Consider the following 1,369-nt stretch of genomic DNA (forward strand, 5'->3'; position numbering starts at 1 on the left):
ATTTTTATCAATATCACGGTTTTTACTGAGCGAATCATACTCGCTTGCGAATGCCTGCCTTTGAACGACCTTGCATGCTACATCCAATGAATGGATCATTTCCTTAGGTGACACCGCGACTGTCGACGGTCGAAATCTCTGTCGTTTAGAAAGTCGGAGACAATATGAAAGGATGCGACATATTTTATTTAGATTGGAAAACCTGTCAAGTAGATTGCTAACTATACTGTCATCCGAACATACAGCAACGGCACATATTTTCCTCTGCTCAGGACTTTCGTCGGGAAGTGACACGACCTCGTCACTAGGCCACTGTTCTTCAGGCAATTGTAAGAAGGCGGGACCATGCCACCAAATTTCTGAACATATTAGCTCGTCGGGCAATAGACCCCGGGATATGATATCCGCTGGATTTTCGGAAGATCGAACGTGACGCCAATGATCCCTTTCCGTTAATCTTTGTATTTCCCCCACGCGGTTTGCGACGAATGGCAACCACTTGCGAGATGGGGACGCGATCCAACTTAATGCTATGGTTGAGTCCGACCACAGACATGTTTTTATTTCCCTCAAGTCGATTGATGCCTTCATTTTGTGAATTAACTGAGCAAGAAGCAATGCGGCTGATAATTCGAGACGCGGTAACGACAAGGCCTTGAGCGGCGCGACTCGAGATTTGGTACAAAGTAAAACGGATTCGTAGCTATCTTTTCCGGTTTTAGTGCGAATGTAAATGCATGCGCCATAAGCCCGCTGGCTGGCGTCGCAGAAACCGTGTACTTCCATTCGTTGGCGGTCTGTATGAGCTCTGACCCAACGCGGAATTTGTAATCGCTCGAGATTTGCTAATTGTAGCTTAAGTTGCAGCCACCTTGTGTGCGTATCCTGCGGCACCGATTCGTCCCATTCTATACCGGATTGCCAAAGATCTTGTAATATAATTTTTGCCACTACGATGACTGGCCCTAGCAGCCCTAAAGGGTCAAACAATTGTGACACCTCTGATAAGATCAACCTTTTCGTAACAGGCTTTGAAACAGCAACGGCTTTATAAGAAAAGTGGAACGTATCGTTAACCTGATCCCACAGAATGCCTAAGACGCGGAAATTAAGATCTCGATTAATGGATATAAGCCTGTCGCCCTGCTCGCTCATACCCTTTAGTAGCTCGGGACAATTCGAGCCCCATTTACTCAATTCAAACGATCCTTCCTTTAACAATTCTATAGTTTGATCGCGTATTGCCAGCGCATCCTCGTACGTATCAGCTCCCGTGAGCATATCGTCCATGTATAGATCGCGCGCAACGCATGGAGAACCGATTGGATATGTGTCAGCAAACTGTTCTGCTTGGTGCTTAATGCACCTC

At 46.3% G+C, this 1,369-nt stretch overlaps 1 protein-coding gene across 1 annotated transcript; it reads right to left on the bottom strand.

Annotated features, from left to right (window-relative positions):
- Window positions 1-26: 26 nt before the first annotated feature.
- LOC105555970 lies at window positions 27-1,290 on the bottom strand (the record flags this gene model as incomplete). The annotated part of the gene is made up of 1 exon (XM_012003024.1): window positions 27-1,290. A coding segment is annotated over exon 1 (1,264 nt), but the record flags the coding sequence as incomplete, so codon positions are not given.
- Window positions 1,291-1,369: the final 79 nt, after the last annotated feature.

Source organism: Vollenhovia emeryi, unplaced genomic scaffold (assembly GCF_000949405.1).
Source record: "Vollenhovia emeryi isolate VEMERY1.0 unplaced genomic scaffold, V.emery_V1.0 DF949228.1, whole genome shotgun sequence".
NCBI lineage: Eukaryota > Metazoa > Arthropoda > Insecta > Hymenoptera > Formicidae > Vollenhovia > Vollenhovia emeryi.